Below are 26330 nucleotides of genomic sequence, written 5' to 3' on the forward strand. Positions count from 1 at the left end.
AGGAACTCCTGGAAGAATTCCAGAGGAACTCCTGGAAGAATTGCAGAGGAACTCCTGGGGGATTTTCAAAGGAACTCCTGGAGGATTTCCAAAGGAACTCCTGGAGGAATTCCAGAGGCACTCCTGGAGGAATTCCAGAGGAACTCCTGGAGGAATTCCAGAGGAACTCCTGGAAGAATTCCAGAGGAACTCCTGGAAGAATTCCAGAGGAACTCCTGGAAGAATTCCAGAGGAACTCCTGGAAGAATTCCAGAGGAACTCCTGGAAGAACTCCAGAGGAACTCCTGGAAGAATTCCAGAGGAACTCCTGGAAGAATTCCAGAGGAACTCCTGGAAGAATTCCAGAGGAACTCCTGGAAGAATTCCAGAGGAACTCCTGGAAGAATTCCAGAGGAACTCCTGGAAGAATTCCAGAGGAACTCCTGGAAGAATTCCAGAGGAACTCCTGGAAGAATTCCAGAGGAACTCCTGGAAGAATTCCAGAGGAACTCCTGGAAGAATTCCAGAGGAACTCCTGGAAGAATTCCAGAGGAACTCCTGGAAGAATTCCAGAGGAACTCCTGGAAGAATTCCAGAGGAACTCCTGGAAGAATTCCAGAGGAACTCCTGGAGGAATTTCAGTGTAAGTCCTGGAGGAATTCCAGAGGAACTCCTGGAGGAATTCCAGAGGAACTCCTGGAGGAATTCCAGAGGAACTCCTGGAGGAATTCCAGAGGAACTCCTGGAGGAATTCCAGAGGAACTCCTGGAGGAATTCCAGAGGAACTCCTGGAGGAATTCCAGAGGAACTCCTGGAGGAATTCCAGATGAACTCCTGGAGGAATTCCAGAGGAACTCCTGGAGGAATTCCAGAGGAAGTCCTGGAGGAATTCCAGAGGAACTCCTGCAGGCATTCCAGAGGCACTCCTGGAGGAATTCCAGAGAAACTCCTGGAGGACTTCCAGAGGAACTCCTGGAGGATTTCCAAAGGAACGCCTGGAGGATTTCCAGGGGAACTCCTGAAGGATTTCCAGAAGAACTCCTGGAGAAATTCCAAGGTAACTCCTGGAGGAATTCCAGAGCTAGTTCATCAACTAGCTAGCTACAATTGGTACAATTTGGGCTTGATTGGTTGACTTAATTCGAAGTTGGAGTAGAAACGCAAATTGTACCAAAAAAATGGAATTAATTTTGTACATTGATGACTAATATATTGGTCTTTAAAAACCATTTGACTAAACCAAAATATGTTTGAGAGGAAAAAAGTTACAGCTTGTTGAATACTTTTGGAAAAATTCCAATCATGGGTATGCTTTTGAAAATGTGTAACTAACACCGCCTAGTGGCGTAATATCAATTCAAACGATCCATCAGCAGTAAATCCTAAACCTCCCAAACAACTTTGCCGAAAAAACATCTTTCTAAGTCATCAGGATCCTGAGATATTAACTTTGGGTGAAACACGACGAAAGATGATCTGGAATCAATGAGAGTCTAATAGAGGTGTGGAAGAAGATACCTCGTGTGCGTGAGATCCGTGTCTGGTGCAAAACATGTCACTACTACAAGCAAAGCGAGCTCCCATAAGAATGCGTGTCAAATAGTGACGTCACTATTTGTGTTTACATTTTTCTTTCCTTACTAATACATAGCCATTCCTTCTTCTTTCTCACCTGTAATATACTCTCATTGATCTGGAATATCACTTTGTAGGCGGCATTCCGAATTGTGATCGCTCGGAAGCTCTCGCACTCCTCTTTTCAACTTGTCACCTTTATAGTAGATGGGGTAACCGTAATGACCCCTTCCTTACATCCACCCGGTAGTTATTCAGTCTCCCAGATGCGGACTTTTAGCAGGTGCATACAAGTGGCCAAATTTTCCGGGACCATCTTCAAAATTTCAGCTCCGATACCATCCTTACCAGCTGTTATTGTTCGCGGGATCACACTTCTGAGCGATGCCTATAAGATTTTTTTTTTCCCTCCCCTGTTGGGGAATTTAAGCCACTGCGTCCAATAAGCTGAACTTTTGTGGCATGTCCCGTTTTGATATTCGCATCTAGCCAGCTAATTACCATGTGTCAAGTAATCAGCTTCTGCCACGACGCGTCGTCTCCCAGTCAGGTGCAATGGAATTAATAAACCCCAAGACCTTCCCAGGTTCTGCAGACCAGATCTCACTGGGTTGCAAGCAACCACTATTTAGAAATCTTTGCCTGCGCATGTATAAAGCACCACAACTGCAAAGCAGATGTTCCGAGGTTTCACGTTCCGTATTACAGAAACGACAGATATCACTCTGAATCTGGCCAATATTTTTCAAGTGATACCTGCTCGGGCAGTGTCCAGTTACTAGGCCAGTGTATGTACATAGAGCTCTCTTGTTGAGCTCTAAGAGCTTTTTGGTTTTATAAGCGTTTGGTGTTATAAATCGTTTTGACTGATTGCAATTTTTGACATCCATCCAATTGGAATCACCCTCTGCTCAGCCCAGCATTTCATATCCATTTTAATTGTACAGTTTGATATTCCGCAGAATGGTTCTGGACCAACAAATTGTAAATTGGAACCACTTTTAGCAAGCTCGTCTGCCATTTCATTCCCTTCAATGCCGCAGTGACCTGGAACCCCTATGCCTATGCCTATAAGATACTCTCTTAAGTTTTATTCCACCATCTATCATCGATCACAAGAGAGTTCGTGGGACATTATCAGGCTGGATTCATGGGTGAACGCGCTACAACGGACCAGATGTTCGCCATCCGCCAGGTGTTCCAGAAATACCGCGAATACAACGTGCCCACACGTCACTTGTTCATCGATTTTAAATCGGCATGTCGAGACCAGCTATGGTAGATTGTGCACGAATAAGCATTCCTGGATAAACTGATACGATTGATCAAGGCGACGATGGATCGAGTGATGTGCTTAGTTCGAGTATCAGGGACACTCTCGACTTCCTTAGGCATAGAGTATCTTCGGGCATGCCACATGACACACACATGCAAAATGGTCATCTGCAGAAGAAGCTTTTAGTGGAAGTGTTCATAGAACACTAAGCTGGAAAATAAGCTCTGTTTCAGTTGGGTTACTGATGCGGGATGGCAAACACTATTACTCAACCGAGTATCCCTTTTTCCTACCAGCGTCGTAACTTGTTTTGTTCTAACACCATTATTTCAATCCATAACGTAATATAAAACCATTACATCAAAGCGTTTATAACCACTTCCGACACGTCTCGCCGCCATTTCCCCCCATTCCATTTCCGTGCATCAGTTCCCAAACGGTCGGCAAAGCGGACGTCATCAATTACTTTGCCTCTGAATTAAATTATTTCCTTCCTATCCTTCCGCTCTTGACATCCACCTCCTACAAGTACATACCTAGGAGGTAGGGACCTAGTCGGGGGCCAATGTGTCAGGTGGGACCATGGTCGAGTGGCAGCCAGCCGCCAGTCAGTCAGTGGCCACAAAAAGTACGGAAGTTGGAATCGAGACGATGCGTTTCAAAACTAAACTCGTCCTTCTCGCTCGCTCTCCGCTGCAACAATGCAATGCAATAGTGGGTAGGGGGTGGTAGGTGTCTACTTATATTTCAAAACCATGCCAGACAAGCCGACCGCCGGCGGCCGTAGGAAATATGCCATGGAACGACGAGTGCTTTGAATTGCCTCGAGGGCGCTGCGCTGGGCGACCCGGTCTGTGGTGGTGCAGGCTTAGAGTCCTGCTGATATTAATATTTAGTTTACTCTTCTACGATGGTGACACACATGTAGGTTATGTGAGGTTCTTGTCCGGTACGAGTTCCAGTTTGCTGAATTTCAACTTCATGCGCTGACGTAAGCACTCTGGAAATGTTATTGGCTTTGGCGCGTTCCAGTGCAGCAGCTGGATGCAATATTTTGACAGAATGCCAAAACGTATTAATATAGTTTTCGCTGTTATGAGGCAGCTGCTGCTTTATTCATATGATGTATATTGTCGTAATTTTTCTTATAAAGCTATTCTCACTACGAACAAGATGCTTTTAGACCTGATAACGAACTCATTCCCATTAATTGACAGACAATGAATGAAGATCTGTGATAGCACTGAAGGCGGCATTATGAACAATACCTATCTTGGTACCTCGTTGGCTACAAAGTAACTTTACTCTAACGCCGTGCGTGTAGTAGAGCACCATCTTCGTCGAGCTTGGGCGATGTTCTTCCACACAGGTCGAAAAAAAGAGAGTGAAATTCTGTGACACATGATGCACATGATTGGAGCATGGAATATCACAGAAGTTAAAATGACATGTCATGTAAAAGTCATGAAATATTATGTAAACTTCCAATATATGTCATGTAATTCAGCATTACTCTGAGTGTTTACATGATATATAATACAAATTAACATGATATATCATGTTAACCGTTATAACAATAAGTTTACATGACTAAAATGAAGTTTACATGACGTGTAAATCTCATTATTTTTATCTGTGCAGTTTATCCGAATGTGTTGTGTTCGCAGATCTCCTTCATGGCCCGTTTACATATTCGATAGTAATGCGTGACAACATTCTGTCAGACAATTTATTCCACGCTAGTATCGTTTACATTGCCGCTAATAATTTAGCTGCCAATGGCCCGTTTACATATTTGCTAATTCAGGGCGACAATACATTTTCGAGCAGTATTGGCGTCAAATTAACGTAATGTAAACCCTTCTTAGCTGCTAATAAAATTGGCATGACAAATTCAGAAGCTTCTGATGGCCCGTTTACATATTTGCTAATTCTACGCGACAGTTCATTTTCGAGCAGTATTGGCGTCAATTTAGCGCAATGTAAACACTTTTTAACAGACAATAAAATTATCATGATGAAAACAGAAGCTTCTGAGTTCGGTGCTAAAACAAGTGGACAATAATGAGGATATTAGATTGTCCGACACAATTAGCATCATGTAAACGGTCTGCTAGACGAATTGTCAGTTAATTATGCCATCACGCCAATTTGATTGGCAGATAGGGAAGTGTTTACATTACGATAGTTTGGTACCAACACAGCCGGACAAAGTATTGTCTCAGATTTAGCAGCTAAATTTTTAGCGGCAATGTAAACGATACTAGCGTGGAATAAATTGTCCGACAGAATATTGTCACGCATTATTATCACATATGTAAACGGGCCATGAATTTCGTACTAAAACTAGTAGACAATAATATGGTTATTAGATTGTCCTACAGAATTAGCCTCGTGTAAACGGTGAGCTAGTCGAACTGTCTGCTAATTATCTATCACGCCAATGTTATTGCCTGGCAGAGTAGTATTTACATCACGATAATTTGATACCAACAGAGTCGGGACAATTTATTGTCCCAGATTTAGCAGCTTAATAGTTAGTGACAGTGTAATCGATTCTAGCGCACAATAAATTAGCCGACAAAATATTGTCACGCATTACTATCGAATATGTAAACGGGACATAAATCTGGGGCAATAAATTATCCGATTCTATTGGTAACTAACTATCGTAATGTAAACATTTCGCTATCTGCCAATAACACTGGCCTGATAGCATAACTATCTGACAATTCGTCTAGCATACCGTTTACATGATGCTAATTCTGTCGGACAATCTAATATCCTTATTATTGTTCACTAGTATTAGCACCAAATTCAGAAGCTTCTGAATTTATCATGCTAATTTTATTGTCAGCTAAAAAGTGTTTACATTGACGCCAATACTGCTCGAAAATGTATTGTCGCTCAGAATTAGCAAATATGTAAACGGGCCATCAACCACGTGCAGCCAGCGCGTTTGCGGCCGATCACGAAGTCGCTTGTCTCTACCTAATGCCCTGCTAAATACCCTATTCTTTTTTTTTTTCGATATTCGCACTATGTGTCCAGCCCACTGAAGTCTGCCGTATTTTATACGTTTCACTTTGCGTTTCACAATATTCGCATCTTTGTACACTTGGTACAATTCATGATTCATGCGTTTGCACCTCACTTGATTTTCTTGTTTCTCGACGAGAATTGTCCGCAGCACTTTGCGCGCAAAAACTCCGAAAGCTTTTCGGTCTACCTCCTTCAACGTACACGCATCGTGACCGTATTTTTGACCGAATTTCGTTTGCGTTTGACTACTTAATAGGGGACCTAAGCTGGTTACGCAATCCATAAAAGGCCCTATTCGCAGCTACATTATGCATTTTCACTTCACGAGAAACGTCATTGTCACATGTCACAAGTGTTTCAAGGTAAACAAATTCTTCAACAACTTCTAACACATCCTTATCAATCACTACCTCAGCACTATAACCACTGAGCTAGCCTTTGTGTCTACCCACAATCATGTACTTCGTTTTGTTACAGTCAATCGTCAAGCATATCCTCGCTGCCTTTCTCTTCAGAGGAGCATAAGCTTCCTCCACTGCCCTACGATCGAAGCCGATGAGATCAATATCGTCCGCAAAACCGAGGAGCATGTGCTGTTGAACAATAGAGTTAATAAACTATAGAGGACGAATGTCGCTGCTGTTCCCTTTGTTCTCGCTCGCAAACATGTCGGGTATCTATCTGTCAAACTGCATACTTTTTCGCTTTGACACTTATAGCCCGGCCTATCTCCGCCAGCAAGAGATGTTTCGGCAGCGACGCCAGCGACATTCTTCCTCTATAGTTTATTACCTCTATTTGTTGAACAGGACACGCGACAGTATCTTTTTTTTTCTACATATCTCCTTTCTTGCACTGATTGGAACTTGGGCATCACGAGAGCGACGTTGCCAACTGCCCATTTGAACAGTGGCGGTGTAACTACTTTATCTACTTAATTCTGTTTTGGGATCAGCAACTAGGTGGTGCGAATAGAAACAGTTTTATTTTTCAAGCTAGCTAACACACACCTACACACTCCCGGCACACAGCTTGTAAACACGCACGAGCGTTCAATTTTCTTGCAATCACCTCTCTCAGCGCGGTTGTCAAACACGCCGTCGCGACGCTGTTCGGAAATGGTAAACATGATCAATCCACCATTATTCCGATTTTGTTCTCGTGTTCAAAGTTTATCATTTTCCATTCGCGATGGAAATTTTGATGGATAGTTGTTACAAAATTAGCTAAAATAGGCTCAACACTATGTTTATCCTTCTACTCGCTTTTCAACGGCTTGACAGCGGCAAATGGAGATATCGTAACAACAGTTTTGATAATATCTGCAGCACCTAGATAACAATACTCTTCAACCAATCACACAGTTCAACAAGGTTTAACATAACCTCCATCTTCAATGTTTGGCTCCCGATGTTTGGCTCCCGATGAGAGAGCATATTGAGTCTGTCCGCGACACTCAGATCAGCAACGACGTTGCCTCTTTTGCACTCTCTACTTGGGCCAGTAGATCGAAGAGCACATGATACTGCTTCATCAGTCTAAAATGGGATCCATTGTTCTACGCCGTTGGTTGGATGCCGTAATCCAGGTGTGGAGTATTAGAGCGTGTTTGCTCAGAAGATGGTCAGTTGTCAGTCCGCTTCCAGACGGCCATAGTGTTGGACAGATGGGCTCACGTGTTTCTATTCCAGCGGCTGACGAGTGATTTTATTGAAGATGCTGGGAATCTAACCCATGACCATCCGCTTATCAAGTAAACGTGTTAGTATATTATTTGCTGAATTTAAAGTGGTAATCCCTCTGTAATTGGCACACTCTCTTCTGTGCCATTTCATGTAGATTGGGCATACGGGGTCATCCAACCAGCTGGTAGACAATTCTTCATCCTCCCAAATATTTACAATTGACTGACGTAGCCGTTCGCTTCCTTGCTTATGAAGTTCGACCATAATATCGTTCTTATCCCAGCAGTCTTGCTGTTTTTCAGCTCCTTAAGGGCCTTCTTAACACCTATGTGCCTGTGCCTCATTTTGCACCCTATTTCAAAACTTTGAAAATCTGATTCTCAGCCGTTTCTCAACGAAAATTTGTGAAATTTTGACAGTTGATCACAAAATCTTTCTAATTTATGGAACCGGTATCATGGTTCCGATTTTTTCCGTTGTTCCGGATTTATGGCCGTTAGTACTGGGGTAACCTCCTTATCAGATATAGGTGCAACCTATAATTCGCCTTCGAAAACTAGCTTGCGGCATTCCAAACTTCATGATTTTGCAAAACAAGAGTATTGGAGCATATTTCTAGAGATGCTGAATACACTGGCCACTTCTCCGGATGTTCCGGAAACCTGGTGCCCTCAGGGAAGTGGCCACTTTCTGACCGGTTCTGAAACCTAGCTTGCGACATATCAAACTTCATGATTTTGCAAAACAAGACTATTGGTACATGTTTTGAGAGATTTTGGATATACTGGCCACGTCTCCGGATGGTCCGGAATCCTGATGCCCCCAGGGAAGTGGCCACTTTTTGACCGGTTCTGAAACCTAGCTTGCGACATATCAAACTTCATGATTTTGTAAAAAAAAGACAATTGGTACATGTTTTGAGAGATTTCAGATACACTGGTCACATCTCCGGATGTTCCGGAAACCTGGTGCCCCCAGGGAAGTGGCCACGTTCTGACCAGTTCTGAACCCTAGCTTGCGACATATCAAACTTCATGATTTTGCAAAACAATACAATTAGTACATGTTTTGAGAGATTTCGGATACACTGGTCACATCTCCGGATGTTCCGGAAACCTGGTGCCCCCAGGGAAGTGGCCAGTTTCTGACCGGTTCTGAAACCTAGCTTGCGACATATCAAACTTCATGATTTTGCGAAACAAGAGAGACCATGTTTCTAGCATTGGACTTCTGGCGGAATGTTTTTCGATCGTCACTCGTTGACACACCACGTCAAGCCAACCATTACGTTGGCGTTGGCGTCGCTGAGCGTTACCTAACACCTCTTGCTCTGTCACTGCTTCGTGGATAAACCCCTATAATCTATTCACATCTCCAGACCCACTGTCATTTCCAGAACATATACATGCTGTGTACTCGAAGTAAGTTTGGTTTTCTATTCCGCAGAATCGTTCCGTGTTCTGTGGCTTAGTTGGTTAAAGCGCCGGCCTAGCGAATAAGGGGTCGTGTGTTCTATAACCTCACCATCATTCAATTTGTCAATTACACAGCGTAACAATAATTAACTTTTAGTCTCTCTCAAGAGCAAACTTATGTGTCTCTGACAGATTTTCGGCCGCTGAATCCGAATCCGGTCTCAGATTTGCTCCAGCACGTCACAATTCTGAGATACAGCTGTGTTCATAAAAATAGCAGTGAAAGCCGTTTTCCATACAAAATGGCCAACTTTGTCATGCTGTAACTTTGTTCTGCTTTGAGCGATTGAGCTGAAAATTTGACAGCGAAGTACAAATATGGTGAATATTGTTTTAGCAAAATCCGAGAATTTTTGAAACACGTTGAAAAAAGTTAAACTCTAAGTGAAATTGATCAAAAAAACCAGAGTTTGTTTTGATTATTTTTATTCAGCCAAAATTTAAATTTTTTTTACCTTATGCCAACAGTAACCATTGCAGCAGCAGAACCCTGAATTTAAACGGGCCTGAATTCGGCGAGTGCGGTGAACGAGATTGATTACGATAAGAAATCGCAGAAGCGTGTGAGACAGCCTTTAGGTGAGGAGCTACCAGGCGGTGCTCGAATTCCGAAAGTCGGCAGTAATGCCAGTAAGTCAGCCCCCGGCCAGGCGTTTAGGAAAGCTGGGAAAAGTGGGCCTGAAGAATTTGGCCCAAGGGCCGACCTGTCTCGGATGGAAGAGAGCAGGGGGTTGCAACTATCGATAGGTCCTCAGCCACTACAGATTAGGGCGAGCTAGGGAAGGGACCCTAGTAGGCAGGAAAAAGAAGAGGAATATGAAGTTGGAGGAACAGGAGCCCAGAGAAACCAGGCCAAGAAAAGGTAGGCAAGACAGGTACCAAACGCAAAAAGGGTGACGCGCTCGTAATCCAGACGGAAGATTTCAAGAACTTAGAACTTGCAGTCGTACTCAGACAGGTGCTTTAACCAACTAAGCCACAGAACAGGTGAAATGATCCTCAAGCTCAAGCGCGAAAAAGAGCGCAAGGGCGGAAGAGGTCCTTGGCGAGGGTGAGGGCTCTTAGCGAATCTGAAGGTTAAAAACCTAGACGAGATCACTGACGTGGAAGAGCTAGTTAGGGCACTGCGGCAACAGTGCGAGGTGCAGGTGGCTACCGCAGCCGTGCGGCTACGGAACACAGGGGCCTCGGTACAGCTGCCTGTGGCGGACGCGAACAAGGCCGTCAAAGTATGGAAGTTCAAGGTGGTCTGGCCGGCATGCCAACTGACCACGTACGAGCTACCGAAGGCTTGCTTCAGGTGTCTGGAACCAGGACACAAGTCATGGGACTGCATGCAAGGTCATGACAGGAGCAAGCTATGTAGGCGATGGGGGAGTGAAGGGTACAAAGCACATGGCTGCACGAACCATCTCAAGTGCTTGATTTGTCCCGGGAAATCCACGAACAGCAGGCACCAACAGGAGACCTAAGGTTCCCGCTTTTCAGAAGAGCCACAGCCACAGCTGACAACTCACAGTTCAGGTAACACAGCTAAACCTTAACCACTGTGACGCAGCCCAATAACTACTGCAGTCGCTGGATTTGGCACGGATTTCGCCATCATAGAGGACCCATACCGACCCGTCGGAAAAGGCAACTGGATAGCGGATGGGTCCGGAAAAAGGCGGTGATATGGATGACAGGGAAATATTCCATGCAGGAGCTACTGTCTACTTCTTACGAGGGCTTCGAGGTCTTCAAGGTAGTCGGAGTCACCTTCTGTAGCTGGTATACGCCTCCGCGGTGGTCGATCGAGCATTTCACATATATGTTGGGCTGCATGACGACCGTGCTGATAGGGCGAAGGTCAGTGGTAATAGCGGGTGACTTCAATGCCTGAATCGTGCTACGGATCAGCGGTGTCAGATCCTGCCAGAGGCACTAAATATACTAGATGTCGATATGGCTTGTGTCGATATCAGGTTTGTTGACCTGCTCTAGAAAGTAGTTCGAACTGGAGAGTAGACGATGCCTACTAACAGCGATCACCTGATGGTTCGCTACAGTATCGACTACACCAACAGCAGGTAGCGGTTAAAGGAAGGGGGCCAATCTCTCGTAAATGACATGATTCTTCAACGGCGTGGGGAAGAGCGAAATGAGCGGCGGGTTGTGTTCGCCGCTGCAAAAGTCGCGCTAAAGACCGAGATAGAGGCAAGCATAAAGGTCTACTTTGAGGTTCTCTTTCAAAGTGCAAATATGAATCCGTGGAGCGATGCCTACAGGATCGTGATGGCCAAGACGAGAGGTGTAATGGCTCCTACAGAGCAGTCGCCAGAGATGCTGAAAGGTATCAACGAGGGGCTCTATGATGCGGGCAGGGCCAACGGATGAAGAAATTGCGGGATTTTTTATTCCGTTAGCGTAGGTAAGGCGTCAGTTCTAAACGGAGTTCCGAATCTGGTCTTGAAAGTTGCTATTGCAAATGTTAAAAAGCGACTGAGTTTGGTATTATTAGCAAAGCCAGAGAAACCTCCCGGAGACCCGGTGGCATATAGGTCATATTGCTTGATCGACACGGCAGGAAAGGTGCTCGAGAAGATCATCCTCAATAGACTGTTGAGGCACATCGAGGGTGTAAAAGGTCTCTCTAGTTTGGATTCCAGAAAGGGAGGTCGACCATAGACGCTGCCGCTTCGATTATAAAAACCACCGAGAAAAGTAGGGGGTTCGCTACTGTGCAGTATTGACCCTGGATATAAGGAACGCGTACCTGCTTCTAGGGATACCCGGTTACCTGAGCAAGATTCATGGAAGTTTCATTGATAATCTAGTACTAGTTTACGATGCGGAGGTGGGTCGGAAGTGGTTTCACGTATAACCTTAGGAGTCCCGCAAGGTTTCATCCTGGATCTTTGCAATTCTCGCAATCACTAAATAATCTTAGCAAGGTAAAAACATATGAGATTTCGTTGATTTTATCACCTCCTCAGTTACTGATCCAATGTCGACCTCACCGTTTATATAAGATAAGATTGTACCAAAGAATTACACCCATTGATTCGTAAATTAGATTTGCATTGGCAATGGGCAACTTTCTACAAGTGGTTGACTCCCTCACGTACACAACCGGGCAATCTCCGTTGAGAATTCCAACGATTTCCTCCCAGAGTTGCTGTTGTCCTTGTCGTCGTCGTTCAAAAGCGGAAACACAACTTTCCCCCATCATCCCCATGGCTGGCCAGCAGTCGTTGCAAGGCACAGTTTAAATTAGCATTTCCCACAAGAGAGCGGGGTGGGTGGTCCTGGGGCGGGGAGCCGTGGGGGGTATTTCAATTTATCGTTTCCCCTCCAATGCTATGTTCTGCATTTCCAATCCAATCAAAACGGTTGCATCGAATAGGCGAAGTGGTAAAATGAAAAACATTTCCGACAACCGAAGAGAGAGCAGTAGGTACATTGCGGACGGATGCTCGTTCCTTCTTGTGACGCCTCGTGTCGGTGCGGTGCGCGGTGTTGGTAGGTATTCTTGGAAAAATAAAACTAATTTGCTACATTATGGATCGGGCGCCAGCACACTGCAGGAAATGTCACTTTCTCCTGGTGCAGAATTCTAGCTGTATTAAATTACAACAAGCACATAGGAAATAGTTTTCTTCGCCGTTTGCTTCGTTCATCGCCGCCGTGTCGAGCGGATGAAACTAGAGAGACCGTTCGGTTGGCTGTGGAGACGCAATAAATTCCTAAGGTGGTTACGAACTGATGGAGCTGAAGTTTTATAAGATCCGGGCAGTCAGTGCGAGGTACGCCTTTCCCATGTTTGCGAATTATTCTCGACTATGCGACGCAAAATTTATCAACCTGGGTTTAACATTGCATAAATCGTTTCGTATAAAGCGACTGGTAAATGAAAAAAATATCAATTGGAAAATAATGCTCTCAGTCAATATTAAGCCACTATGAATCAGGCTCTGTTCCAGTGGGGTCGTTGTGCCTAGGAAAAGAAGGTGACTCCAGTAGTGTGGTAGTGCAGGTGCTCTTCTATACTTAGGCAAGAATGGTTCCCACCACGTCAAAAAATAGACAATGTAGGCAAGGGGTAGTAATTAGACCATGCAATCACCTGCCAGCTTTTACGGAAAATAATTGAAAACTTCGAAGGGTGAGGTTTTTAGAAAATTGCTATGACATCTAAAGTAGATCCGTGACCAATATTACTTTCAGTGTATTTTTTTTTTCTAAAAGTCCTTCTAATTTCCCCCAACATCTTCCAAGACATCATTTCAATCTAAAAAACATTTTCGAGTTACATATAAAAAAAATATCAGTTTTTTTCATACGCCATTTACATTTAGGTGAAGAATATTATGAATCAAATAACATGAAAAACATTTTCAATAGATGCTCTTCTTCTTCTTCTTCTTTGTGGCTCGACGTTCGCATTGGAACTTGGCCTGCCTCTCTTCAACTTAGTGTTCTTAGAACACTTCCACAGTTATTAATTGAAGGGCTTTCTTTGTCTGCCATTGCATGAATTTGTACATTGTGTTGCAAGTACAATGATACGCTATGCCCAGGGAGTCGAGAAAAGTTTTCCGACTGGAACGGGAATCGAACCCGCCGTCTCCGGATTGGCGATCCATAGCCTTAACCACTAGGCTAACTGGAGACTGATGCTCTTACACGAGCTAAATTTCATTTGAATTGAGAAAGGTCGCGTCTACGCGATTTGTGCGCTGAGCTGGAAATGCTCCTTTTCCTTTTGACATTCTCCAGCGAGTATTTCAGAAATTCCTCCAGATATTTCTTTAGAAATTTCACCAGGAATTATTACAGAAATTCTGCTTAGGTTCCTTTGGGAATTCCACTATGGATTCCCCCAGAAATTTTACAAAGATTTTTTAGAAGATTTATCATGTACTGCTTTAGAAAACCCTGCATGAATTACTTCAGAAATTTCGAAAGTGCTTCTTTTAGAAAAACCTTCAGAATTTTTTCCAATTTTATTTCAAAGCTTCCGGGATGTGTCCAGAAAGTTCCACAAAACTTCTTTGCATGCTTTGTTTAAAAAGTCTTTCAAAGATTATTCGAAAATTTTCTTCAGATATTGCTTCAGAAATTCCTCCAGAAATTCCACTTGGGATCCCTCCGTAAATTCCACAAAGACCTTTTTTTCGCATGGATTGCTTCAGAAGCTGCTAAAAAATGTTCATTCAGAAGTACATTTAAAATTTCTTCACGAAATTCTTCAGGAGTTCCACTAGCGACTCTTTTTGAAATTCGTCTAGAGATTTATTCAGAAATTTTTCCATGAATTTCTCCTTAAAGCTTTCAATCCATTAGAAAATTTCAGAATATCATCATATTTTTTTTCTTGGAGCAATTTTCTCAGAAATTCATTTTCGGATGCTTTAAAAAAATCTTACAAGGTCTGTTTTGGAAATGATCTAGCCTTAAGAAGTTGAACTGGGGATTCCTCCGAAAATTTCACATTTTTTAAAGTCTTCCTACGAAGAAAATAGATACATATTCCAGGGATACTGTTGGCGTAACATTGAGGCATCGAAACACAGTTTTGTAGTCGTCTAACTGGACAGCTTCAAAGCTGCAAATATATTTAACAATTACATAATGTTGCTTACCGAATTCATAAATATCTTACATTTCAGAAATTTATTCAAGAATTAGGCCAAGGATCCTTTCAGAAGTTCATCCAAGGATTAAGTCCTTCAAACAACTTTCCAGGGTTCATTTAAAAAAGATTTAAAAAAGAGACTGTTTAAGAAATTTCACTAGAATTTCTCAAATGATTCTTTTGGAAAATACCCTGTGACTCGCTTCAGAAAATCTTCCAAGAATCCCTCCGGACCTTCGTCACAAATTCCTTCAAAATTTTCCCCGACCATTTTTGTAAAAACAATCCGTTGATTCCGTCAGTAATTCCTCCATAGATTCCTATGATTAATCCTCCAAGGATTTCTTCAGGATTACCTCCAAGTTCTCTTTTGCCCACTATTTTTTTCAGAAATTTATAAAATAATTCCAAAAAAAAAATCCAGTGATTTTTTGATAAAATCTTCCAAAAACTACTTAAGAAATTTCTCCTAAAATCCTACAGAAATTCTTTCAAGAATAAAAATATAAAAATACAAAAAAATGCTTTTAGTAATTCTTTCAGAGATTTTTTTAAAAGAAAATTATTCAGGTTTTCTTTCATACAATCTTCTGAAAATTCCTTTACGAAACCCTCCAGAGATTTCTTTTGGAAAAATTTCCATGGTTTTTTCCACAAATTTCTGCAGAGATACTACAGGAAAATCTTGAATGGATCGCTTAAGGAATTCTATTTTCAATTCCTTCAGAAATTTCTCAGGGGATTCATACAGAAATTCATTCAAGGATTCCTCAAGAAAGCCTCCCATGGGTTTATTCAAAAATTCACTCATGGATTGTTTCAGACATCCTCTTCTGAGGATTCTTAATGAAAATCTGCCTCGTTCTTTATCCGGAATATCTCCATAGATTCCTTAAAAAATCATAATTTAAAAAAAAAAAAAAAAAGGACGCTACACCGTCTTTAGCCAGAGGCTCGAGACAACGGACAACACACATAACACCCAGTGGCCCAATGGCGAATTTTCCGTTTGACGAAAAGTTTTCCCCGACTGGAGCGGGAATCGAACCCACACTCCGAGGCTTACGAAACGCCTAGACGACTGACGCCGCTAACCGCATGGCCACGATGCCCGTGAAGCTCCATCTGAAATTCATCCAAGGTTTCTTTCCGGAGAAATTCTCTTGTGGATTGCTTTAGAAATCCCTCAAAGGTCGCAATAGAAAATCCTCTAGATCATCCGCCTGGAATTTCAGTAATAATTATTTTAGAAAATATTCAAGAATGCTTCCAGATCGTTCTTCACAAATTTCCTTCAGAATTTTCCCCAACATTTTTTTCAACAAACAATCCAATGATCCCACCAGTAATTCCTCCATTGATAAATCCTTCAGAAATACCTCCAGGTATTCTTTTGCCTTAGATTTTTTTTTTCAGAAATTCCATTAACAAAATCTTCCAGTGATTCTTTGATAAATTCTTCCCGAAGCTAACACAGAAATTCCTTTTAAAAATCTACAGAAATTTTTGCACGGATTTAATAAATGCTTTAAGAAATTCATTCAAAATTTCTTGAAAGTCTCTTTAATAAAGACAACTCAATCAAATCAAACAAAATCTTCCAGGGATTCTTTCACCCAGGTTTTTTAGAAAATCCTCCAGAGTTTTCTTTTAGAAAAATTTTCGTAGATTCGGAACGGACGGACTGATGCAAATCAACGTCATCGAGAACTCCAGGGGACGACCTTATCCTCGTAAATGATGCTGCAATTGGGTGTGTCGTCAGAGCTGCTACTGAACCGCTAACGGCTATTGACGCTAATCACCCACCGCATGAAGTTGACGTTCGCTGTATAGCGCCACTTGCTTTCGTTCCCAACTTTGATGTCGCTAGTTACGACTTCCGAAGAGCCGATTACTCTGTTCTGCATGCTGCGTTTCTCTCTCGAGATTGGAGACTTTTCTTCAAGATCGACAACGTCAATTGATGCGTTGGACTATTTCACCAATGTCGTCTGCGATATAGTTGCCTCCCATGTTCCTCTGGCCAGACCTCCTCCAAAGCCATTCTGGCCAAATCAACGATTACGGTCACTGAAGCGTCGTCGTTCTGGGGCACTACGCCGGTATTGCAATTGTCGATCGCAGTATCTGAAACAGCTGTTCAACGCCGCTAGCAGGGAGTATAGAGTTTACAACAAGGCCCTGTACACTCGGTATATCTACCGCACCCAGCACAATCTACGCCAAAACCCGAAGCAGCTCTGGAACTTCATCAAATCCAAACGAAACGAAGACGGACTTCCTACTTCAATGCACCTTGGAGAGCTAAAAGCCAACTCGATTGCTGAAAAGTGCGATCTTTTTGCCACGCAATTCAAAGCGACCTTCAGCAGTTGCGCCGCGTCGTCTGCTCAAGTTGCGACAGCCACTCGTGATACTGCCCGTGATGTGATGCATTTCAACACATTTCGGATTGATGCAGAAGATGTTTCCAAAGCGATTCGTAAACTGAAATTTTCATACTCTGCCGGCCCAGATGGTATCCCGTCAGTTTTATTGAAACGTTGCTGTTCAGCGGTTTTTGAACCTCTGGCAAGGCTCTTCAACCTCTCGTTCCAATGTCAGCAGTTTCCATCAAACTGGAAACATTCATTTCTGTTTCCAATTCACAAAAAGGGCGACAAACGTGATGTCAGCAATTACCGCGGAATAACCTCCGTTTCAGCTCCAAAGTGTTCGAAATCATAGTAAATGATGCACTTTTTACCTGTTGCCAGCATTAGAGTAAGGTGGGGCAAAAGTTCGACCTTAGTTGAAAACTCAACTTATTTCAAAAAATCGAAGCAGATGAAAATAAATAAATACCGTGTGGTGATACTACCATCCATGAGCTAAAATTTTGCCGAACAAAGTTACGCCAAATGTCTTTTCTATTTTGAGTTACAACACTTTTTGTATGTGTGTGTTTTATTCGAACTCTTGCCCCACCACTGGGGCAAAAGTTCGAATCTAGTGTTTGTGGAATTTCGCTAATCGTAGCACACTATTTTGACACTTTGGTAATAGGAATACCTGAAACCACTTAATATTTGATGTAAGAACTGGAATACACTTTAAAATTCGATTTGGATTTTACCCAAATCAGGGTTAAATTTACTACACCAAAAATTAGTAGTTTTCCGCCAAATTCAGATAAAACAACTTTTTTTTCAACTTTAATCGAATTTTCTCACTAATTCCATCACTCTTAGAGATAATATGTACATTTAGCAAAATTTTAGGTTTATACCTAAAGTTGCCACATGACTCGAACTTTTGCCCCACAATTCGAACTTTTGCCCCACTATGTGTAAAATACGATTTCCAAATCTTTTATGCAAAAAGTTATACATGCTAGAGCATCTTCAAAATATACCTAGTTACGCCCCAAAATAAAATATAGAATTCGATTTCATTAAAATTTCATTCCATGCGTTGGAAGGGCCATCGCATGTTACAATTTTTTGATCCAAAACCAACATTTTGTCATAACTTCTCGAAATATTGATCAATTTTCATAATTTTTGGAGCGAAAGACTCTTTTTCAAAAAGGGTTCGAACAACCTTGACACCCGAAAGAAATAATTTGAATTGTGCTCAAAAACTTCAAAAGAAACTCTTGCCCCACTCGAACTTTTGCCCCACTTTACTCTATATTTCAAATGATCAACATGGTTTCTTCCCGAGACGGTCTGTCACCACCAATCTGTCTCAATTCACTTCAACGTGTTTGCAAGCAATGGATGCTGGGAAGCAGGTATGTAGATGCTATCTATTTGGACATAAAAGCCGCCTTTGATAGAGTTGACCACGCCATTCTTCTGAAGAAACTAGAGAAAATTGGCGTGTCTGGCCATTTTGTCGAGTGGTTCAGATCCTATTTGACCGGCCGATCGCTTAGTGTTAAAATCGGATCCCTTCAATCTACGCCCTTCAATAACGTGTCCGGTGTACCTCAAGGCAGTAATCTCGGCCCTTTACTGTTTTTGCTGTTTATTAACGATGCGACGTTGATATTACCGCCAGGAGTAAGGCTCTTCTATGCGGATGATGCTAAGCTGTACATCGTCGTTACATGCATCAACGACTGCATTGAGCTTCAAATGATTTTATCCCGATTTGAGAAATGGTGCACGGAAGCCAATAACGTTTGATTATTCTCTTGCAGGTATATCTCTTGATCGAGTACAGCAAGTTCGTGACTTAGGTGTTATCCTCGATCATGGTCTAACGTTCCGTTCTCATTATGACGAGATTATCTCTAGAGCGAACCGGCAACTCGGATTTATAATGAAGATTGCCAACGAATTCGAAGATCCTCACTGCTTGAAAGCACTCTACTGCTCACTAGTGCGCTCAATACAGGAGTTTTCCGTCGTTGTTTGGTGCCCCTTCCAGAACACCTGGACAGCTCGCATTGAAAATGTACAAAAGAAGTTCGTGCGTTTTGCCCTGCGGAATCTACCTTGGCGCGAGGATCAACGTTTGACCCCCTATGTCGACCGCTGCCAGCTTCTTGGGATTGACACTTTAGAAACGAGACGCCATACCGCACAGGCCATGTTTATTGCAAAGATCCTGAAGGGTAGTATAGATTCATTGGCATTCGTACGCTCCTGCATTTTGATTCAAATGTTCGCAAATAAGTGCTTACCATGATGATTGCAAATTTATGATCTGAAATGCGACGTTTAAATCGAAATTGCAACAAAACGATAAGAGATAGAAGTTTAATGTCAAAGATCGAATTGTAGAGTGGAACAGGGGCCACATGTTTGCCAAAGAGAGAATTTTAAATTATTACGCATTTTTCAAAGATAATTGAGCAAAACAAATTAAAACACACAACTTTTAGGCTATTTGCTCTAGAAAACTTAGTTATTTAACTAAACCAATCGGTTCAAAGATGCCACTTGATAGAATATTCAATAATTTTTCGAATAAGGGTAAAAAAACTGCGATAAGTTTAACCATTTTAAAGTTATAGTCAGTTGAGGCAATATGAGTCAAAAACATGGGGAGTTCAATAACTACGTAACGGTTGAGATTTGACTATATGCGTAAAACAATTTTTTTCACCAATTATGGTCCTCTATCACCCTTTAAAAAGTTTGCACTCAGGAACCTAACACCCTGTATAAACTGATTTGGGGATTCCCCAAGAAAGCCTCTAATGGATTCACTCAGAAATTCACCCATGGGGTCTTACAAAAATTTCTTTCTCCAACTTCAAAATTTTTCCTAAAGATTCCTTTAGAAATTCCTCCAAAGGTTGCTTCAGAAAACCCTATGGATCTTTGTATAGAAACTTCTTTAAAAATTCTTTATATAAAAAACCTTCTGTAAAGTTCTTTTAAATTGCTTCACATATCATCTTAGAAATTCTACAGAAAATCTTCTTCTGATTTATCAGAATTACTCCAGGTATTCTTTTAAAAATCTTCGGTGAATCCTGCTAGATTTTTCAGTGATTTCTTCAGAAACTCTTCCAGGAATTATTCAAAAAATTCCTCCAGGGATTTCTTAGATATTTTTTAAGATTTTTTTTAAGGATTGATATTGAAATTCTTGCACGGATTTTTACAGAAACTCTAAGGATTCCTTTCGAAAATCTCCTAGGCATTTCTTCAAAAAATCTTCACAGAATTTCTCCAGGGCTTCCTTAAGATTTTTTGGATTGCTCCGTAGATTCTTCAAAGAGCGTTGTTATGGAAATTTCTCCAGTGGCTTTGTAGAAATTCTTCCAAAGATTTATTCAGAGATTCTTGTATGTTTTTTCCCAGTAATTCCAGCAGGACATACCTCAGGGTTTCGTGCAGAATTCGATCAGAAGCTCTCTCAAATTGTCTTCTGTGTGTTTTCTCAGAAATTATCCTAGGATTTCCTTCAAGGATATCTCTAGAAATTTCTCCATGACCTTGAATTCTTCCAGGAATTCCTTCAGAAATTCCTCCAGATATTTCACCAGAGATTTTACCACGAATTCATTTAGAAAATCTTCCAAAGATTTCTTTTGAAAATCTACTATAGAATTTTTCAGTAACTTTACAGTTTTTTTTCGAAAAAATTTAACATTTTTTCTACATAAATTGCTGCACGAATTTCTTTAGAAATTTTGGCAGGGATTCTTTTAGAATATCGTCCAAAATTAATATTTTTTTCAGAGTTTCTATCTGGGATTCCTCCAGAAATTCCCTCAAGAGTTCTTTCAAGGCTTTCTAAAAAAAAGCCTTCCAAGTATTCAACGAGAAATTTTCTGATGAGATTGCTCAAAAAAATCTCCTGGGATGCTCCTTCAGAAATTCCACTTGAGATTCCTATCAATTCAGTAACTCTATGAGGGATTCTTTCAGTTGTTCGTCCAGAGATTCGTTCAGAAATGTTTGCACAAGATCCTTTAAACAGTCCTTCAGACATTTTCAGAATATCTTCCTAAAGTTTCTTCAGTGCTACACCTTCATAGATTCATTCGAATATTTTTTTTACAAATTCCTCGAGACCCTGGTATTTTTTACGGATTCTTTCAAAAAATCTTCCTAGGATTGATTCGGAAATTTTCTCACCTTAAGAAATTGCACTTGCGATTCCTCTGGAAACTTCACATTTTCGAACATTTTGCGTGGATTGCTTCAGAAATTGCCTGAATCTCTACAGAATTTTATCCTAGAAGCTCTAAAAATATTATTCCACGGAAAAGGGATATTCCAGAGGCAGAAACTTCTGCTAGGATCCTTTCAAGGATTCCTCCACTGATTCTTTTGGAAATTTATCCAAGGATTCGGTCCACAGAAAACCTTCCAGGATTCGTTTCAGAAATTATGCCAGGGACATTTTTAGAAATTCCACTAGGGCTCTGGGAATTTCACCAATTTAGGAAAATATTCAATGGGTCGCTTAAGAAATTCTTCCAAGCATTTCACCAGTTTTATTTTCAATTCTCTGGAAAATTCCCCAGAAATTTTTCCAAACCTCAATTCCATAGATCCTCCAGGAATTCCTTCAGAAAAAAATCCTAGAATTGTTTTGGAATATCTTTAGAAAGAAATTCCTAGAATAATTCCTTTAAAAAACTTCAAGTGATTTTTTGAGAAGTTTTTCCAGAAACTACTTCAAATATTCCTCTTAAAATTCTTCACAAATTCTTTCAATAATCCACAGATGCTTTTAGAAAATCTTGCAAAGTTTCCATGAGAAAATCGTCCAGAGATTTTTAAAGCAAATTCATCAGGAATTCTTTGACTCAATCTTCTGTGAATTTCTTTAGAAAATCATCCAGAGATTCCTGCAGAAAATCTATCATGAATTCTTTCGCCAATTTCTACACAGATTCTTTAGGGAAGTCTTGCATGGATTGCTTCAGAGTTTCTATGATGAATTTTATGTTTTATTCAGAAGTTCTTCCAGAAATTTATTCAGGGATTCCTCAAGAAAGCCTCTTATGGATTCTGGCAGACATTCTTTTGAGGATTCCTTTGGAAAATGTTCCTTGATGTTTTCCGAAATAAATAACTTCATCTATAATCATAAATTCAGAATTTCTGAAATTCCTCCAAAGGTTGTTTTATAAAAGATTTTTTCCCAGCAGTTCTCCACCAGAAACACCTTCCAAAAATTTCAACAATTCATTCATTTTTTTTCAGAAACATTTACTAGGCATTTCCACTTCGAGTTATTTTAAAAATTTCTCTAGATGTTGGAATATTTACAGAAATTTATCCAATTGTTTATCCAGATTCACTCAGAGATTCTAAATTTAATTATAAATTACTTATATAACCCATTTAAAATTTCATCCAGGAATTCCTTCTGAATGTTCTGCAGAGATCCATTCAGAAGATACAGACTCCTTTGGTGTTTCGCAAAGATATTTTTTAGGAATTTTCAACAGCGATTTCTTCAAAAAATCCACATTCCTACAAATTTTAATAAAAACCCTCCAAGTATTTCTTATAAGGAATCTTTAAGACACTATAAAATAAATAAATAAATAAAAAATGCCGATTCCTTCACAAATAAATATCTAGAAAAATAGAGATTATGAAGATATACACTCTTTAACACTTCGTAAAAAAACACTACGTTCTTTGTTAAAATAACATAATAGGGAAACTGGGAAACTCATTATGTTTATACACTCTCGATCAAAAATTGGGGGCACCCCCTCAAAAACATGTCATTTTTAGGCCCATATCTCCGCCAATTTGCGTCCGATTTCAAAACCCTAGGTCTCTTGCAAAAGATAATAAGTCAAAGAAAGTAACTTTGAACATGATTTAAATGAAACTTTTTAAAAATGTTTGTATGTAGACTTAAGCTAAAGTTGCCAAATTCTCTTAAAAATGAATATAAACTTACATGTTTTTGAGGGGGTGACCCCAAACTTTTGATCAGGAGTGTACATGACCATAACGTTAAACAGAGGAAATACCTTTACATTTTGTAAGCTGAAGAGTGAGAAGTTTCCTCTCGATTGTTCATGATTTGTCACCCAACATTCGCAACCATAAGAAGTCCTTTGTACCTGGTAAGCATTCTTCAGACGAAAAGTTATATTTTCTTTCTCAATAATGCTGCTGTACAGTTGGAGCCGTTTACCTTTCGAAAACGGCTCCACATGTACAGTGTACAGAGACTCCAAGTCGAAATCGATCTCTCATGAATAGATTATCCTCCACGTGACCGTGGTGCAGTGGCACTTCAATGTTTACTTATAGCACTTTTCCCTCTCTTTCTCTATTTTTCGTTTCAGTTTTGTAAAAAGTTTCGCGTAGGAGAACGATGCTGTGAATTCGAGTGTTTGGATCCGCCCGGCGAGGACGAAATGTACCAGGTATGGATGATGAAAAAGTTATTCCCCTGCATTGTGCCAGCAAAAGTTTCTAGATTAGATGTTCTAAATTTCATGTTATGATTTGTGGAGGCATGTTTGTCTTTTCACGGGAAGAGATTATGAAAAATAGATGGTAAGGAAATGGATGCTGTTTCCACACAATAAGAGCAATGTAGTGTGTCAGCATGCTAGGCATATAAATCTATTTGAATGTCCTGAAGAGATTTCATCTATTACTCCCATACAATAATCCTTTAGTTCTTTCTTCCTTCTCTCCATACTACCTCTCTTCCTTCCGTCCTTCCTTCCTTTCTTCATCCTTCCGTCGTTCCTTCCTTTCCTCCTTCCTTCTTTCCTTCTTTCCTTTCTTCATACTTCCTTCGTTCCTTCCTTTCTTCCTTCCCTCCTTCCTTCCTTTTTTTCTTCTTTCCTTCTTTTTTTCCTTTTTTTCCTAAATTTCTTCCTTTCTTCCTTCCTTCCGCCCTTCATTCCTTCCTTCATTCGTTCCCTTTTTCCATGCTTACCTCCTTCCTTCCTTCCTTCTTTCTACATTCTTTCCTTTCTTCTTTTTTCTTCCTTCTTCACTTTACTTTCTTTAGAATTAATTTAGGTTAGAATGGAGGCCATCACTTCTAATCTCAGGAAAAGATCTTAAAATTCCAATTGATTATCCTATCTTTCCCGTGAATGCTTCCCAAAGATGTGTCAATTTGCTTCGGAACCATATTGAGTCAATCAATTTCCGTCCAAGAATTAAATCAGCCAGACATGCGAGACTAATGCCATTCCGTGCATCCCACCAACATATGACACAAATTTGTCGTCATCGTTTTGGTCCTCTGCCGCCTCCGCCACCGTCTTGTACCAACGGTAACGACGCCTTCCAGCTAGGACAAAAGCAGATTACTTCCAAATTGAATCGCCGCCGCGCCGTTCCGGAGACGAGCAAAGCAAATACCCCGGAGAATACGAATCAACTCTGATTGTGGTATGATTTCCCGGATGCTTTCCGCTATTACTGCACTGCACTGCCTGGAGTTGTACCTACCAATGTGAGACACTCCGAACGTAGGTACGAGATACACTGATTGCTCCTGGCGTTTGCCACTGTTATTTGGTTTGGCAATGATACCAACGATCGCAAAATGACAACAATTCGGCTGCGCCACTTGCCGAAATTCGTCTTTTTTACGCTGATAGACTGAAGAACACACATCAATCATTTTTCTTCCTGCACAAATTGCTAGCTTTTGAATAGCACCTTAATTTTTGGAGGAAAAATATTATAAAACTTTCCCACGTTACAATAGATGTTGTATCTAGGTATGTATATGAATCAAATATTTTGTTCAATGACATGTTTGGACAATAGAACTCATCTAATTTCTTGAAAATTAGATAATCTATTTGGCAACTTTGACAATATTATTTTATCAAATAACAATCCATCAATATGGATCATTCCATCAACGAGAAACATTAAAGCGTTCGATATCGATTAGCAAGCATAACCGGGCCTTAGCCTCAAATAGAATTCAACTAAAATTAATTTCTAGGAATCGAAGACAGCCTGTGGTTTACCCTGTTATGAAGCATTCCATTGAATTGATAATCCATTATTATTCTACATAATAATAGCATTCCATAATTGAAATGTATCGATACCATTTCAACCAGAGAAAAGAATTGTCGGACAAACGAGACAGAAACCCAACGACACAGCAGCCACGGAGATTATCCCTTGTCTCAACTTATGCACATTATGACATTATCTCGAGATGATTTGTTGGTGACAAAACAGAAACTAAATTTGTTGCGTACTTTTTTACCCCTCAAGGCATAAAAATCTCTAAATTCGCGGTGTTAGATCATGTTTATGTTCTGTTCAAGTTACGCTAAATCTATGCCACATTTGATGGATTGTCGCAATAAATGTAGATTGTGACATTGCCATTTTTCTTGCACGATGGTTGAAATTTGAATCAGTGATTTCAACACATCAACTTTTTTTGCTCTTTTGCATGACGCTTCAACTGGGACATTCTGTTGTAAAACTTTACAACATTTATTGTGAAGCTTAGAACTAGAGTAGAAATGTACTTCTGCATATGCGCTAATTCCCATCATAGCAGACGAAAAATAGCCAATAATTACAGATATTCCAGCTTACCTTTGTCAATGGCTCATCAGATGGTAGCAAAAATATGTAGACTATCAATAATCAATAACCACCCTCTAAAGCACTGAAAATCGAATAATTACGCAAAATTTTCCGTTTCAATTTCACTCCGCATACGAGTTGATATTTTTTTCTCGTTTTGCGTTCGACAAAGGCAACCGCATCAAAGCAGCAACTAGCCGAATTGTTCTTCATCACCGTTCAATTTTCACTTCTTCTGATTCACTTGTTGAACAATCCTCCAATTCACACCTCACACCTCTGTGGCACTTCAAAGTTGGATTTCTCGGCTGCAGAATGTAGCAAAATCTGTTCAATTGATCAAATCAATCGCTTTTTCCCATCTGTAAAATGTTTGTTTACATTTGTCTTCACCTAGAAATGATGCAAGCATTTTGTGCATACAAAGCATCGTATTGCACAAACACAGAGAAATATTTCCTTGTTGCACTGTGATAGCGTATCATGATCTGGTGGGCAAAAATATTAATTGAAATATTTCGGTTCTAATTCTGAAGCAACATCTATCTCAATTTCAAAACTTTCTGCTCAATCTTACTGATTTGATTTGGATTGCGAAGAATTTGACCGACTTTTCAAATAAATACTAACAGTTAAATCATACTTTTTGACCATCCTATGTACCATAGC

At 40.6% G+C, this 26330-nt stretch overlaps 1 protein-coding gene across 1 annotated transcript in view; it reads left to right on the forward strand.

Moving 5' to 3' along the window:
- The window catches only part of LOC109408456 (uncharacterized), a 278493-nt gene that overhangs the window by 186599 nt on the left and 65564 nt on the right, over positions 1 to 26330 (forward strand). The window contains exon 4 of the mRNA XM_062856590.1: positions 23420 to 23500. Coding sequence (XP_062712574.1) covers positions 23420 to 23500 — 81 coding nt within the window. The remainder of the gene's footprint in view (positions 1 to 23419; positions 23501 to 26330) is intronic.

The sequence above is a fragment of the Aedes albopictus genome, chromosome 3, assembly GCF_035046485.1.
Source record: "Aedes albopictus strain Foshan chromosome 3, AalbF5, whole genome shotgun sequence".
Classification (NCBI taxonomy): Eukaryota; Metazoa; Arthropoda; class Insecta; order Diptera; family Culicidae; genus Aedes; species Aedes albopictus.